Source organism: Aureobasidium pullulans (assembly GCF_000721785.1).
Source record: "Aureobasidium pullulans EXF-150 unplaced genomic scaffold scaffold_131, whole genome shotgun sequence".
Taxonomy (NCBI): domain Eukaryota; kingdom Fungi; phylum Ascomycota; class Dothideomycetes; order Dothideales; family Saccotheciaceae; genus Aureobasidium; species Aureobasidium pullulans.
This window is the reverse complement of record NW_021941151.1, coordinates 1-1,575: the sequence shown is the minus strand read 5'-3', so window position 1 is coordinate 1,575 and position 1,575 is coordinate 1. Positions and strand designations below refer to the sequence as shown.

At 55.7% G+C, this 1,575-nt stretch overlaps 1 protein-coding gene across 1 annotated transcript; it reads right to left on the bottom strand.

Moving 5' to 3' along the window:
• Positions 1-368: 368 nt before the first annotated feature.
• Positions 369-1,163, bottom strand: M438DRAFT_340842 (uncharacterized protein; the record flags this gene model as incomplete). Its single annotated transcript, XM_029904358.1, has 3 exons — positions 369-584; positions 762-1,019; positions 1,107-1,163. 3 exons carry the CDS (start codon positions 1,161-1,163, stop codon positions 369-371), a joined length of 531 nt encoding a protein of 176 aa, XP_029754490.1.
• Between the last annotated feature and the right edge of the window lie 412 nt (positions 1,164-1,575).

The following is a 1,575-nucleotide window of genomic DNA, read 5'->3' as shown; positions in this document are numbered from 1 at the left end:
GGAGGGGGCTCCGAGTAGAGAGATAATGGCTGCGGAGCGCGCCAAGACTCGCTAAGCGAGAGGACCACGGTTCGAATCGGACCGGAACCGTGTCATTACCCCCCCTTTTGCAAGCGAAGCTCCTGCGAGCTCTAATTCTTCCAAAACAGCAATAAAAACCAAATTAGCAGATAGTTGCGTGTTTGCTCTGTTTGCTCGCTTCGCGCGCGCAGCAACAGCAGCAGCAGCAGCAGCTGTGTTTATCTCATTTATTCCATCTCTTGAATTTCATCGTCAAATTCATCGGTATCGTAGTCGTCGTGGAAGGTGTTATTACGTGCGTCTTCGCGAGCGAAACCAGCGTCGAGGGCGTAGCAGCGATGGATAAGCTAGCGGAGCGAGTCGTACGAGGTGCCGTCTTCGACCTTGTCGGCGTAGCGGAAGGAGAGCTTGTCGAGCACGAAGTTGATCTGTACACTCTCTAGCAAGGTAACGTATGCCAGGAGCTCTTCGAAGTGAGCGAAGAAGTCGGCGAAGGTGTCTTCTCCTTGGTGGAGGCGTGAGAGTTCTGACCATGCGCGGCTCTCGCGGTGACGCTCGCCGTACTAATCGTTGAGTTGGTTGAGGTAGTCATCCGCGGAGGCGAAGCGACGAGGGTGGAGGCGCTCGAAGGGTCCGTCAATTGTACGGGAAGTGATGTATTGGATCTTGAATTTTTCTGACTGGCCATCAAACTCATCAAGCTTGAGGCGCATCTTGACGAGCTAGCGACTGAAGTCGACCTTGTCGTTGTCGAACTCAGGAGGATTAGTCATGCGGACTGGCGAGGAGCTGAGAGCTCTGCGGCGAGCGACAGAACAATCGTTGTTCATGGTCGTGAGAGGACGAGGTGAGCGCTCCTGGCGAGGAGGCTGAGGAAGTGCGAGTGCGCGTGCGCGAGGTGAGACCGGCGAGGTCTTGATCTGACGAGGTGGCTGAGGAAGTGCGCGCGCGCGAGGTAAGGAGCTACGGCGCTTAAGAGCCTCGAGGCGAGCGGCGAGCTAGTCGATCTGGCGGTCGCGCTAAAGGAGCTAGTTCTTGAGGTGGATGTTCTCATCGATGAGACTAGTGTTACGAGGAGCCGGCACATCGTCGTCGCTGAGATAGAGGCCGCTTAGAAGGTCGTTGAGGTGAGGAGATGACATGGTTGCGGCGTGCGTGCGAGTGATGCGCCTTGTTGAGAGACGGATCTAACTGCGCGCGCTGCTCGATATCGACGATTCCTGCTCAAGGTTAGGTGACGGAGGACTTACGCTGTCTGCGCGGCCTTGTTCTCTACACGAGAAGTGATCTACGCGATCCGGTTGACTTGAGCTACGCGCTGAGAGGTCAAGATGAGGCCGCTCGTTGGCCTTCTTCTAGCGCGCCGATTCTACGCAAATTGGCGGTCGACGACAAGTAGCTACGCGCTGTGTCGTGAAGAGGTTAACGTATTATAGTGACACGGAGTGAACGGTCGCTGTAATTGACAGGATAATACGTAAGGAATCTAAGGTGGAGGGGGCTCCGAGTAGAGAGATAATGGCTGCGGAGCGCGCCAAGACTCGCTAAGCGAGA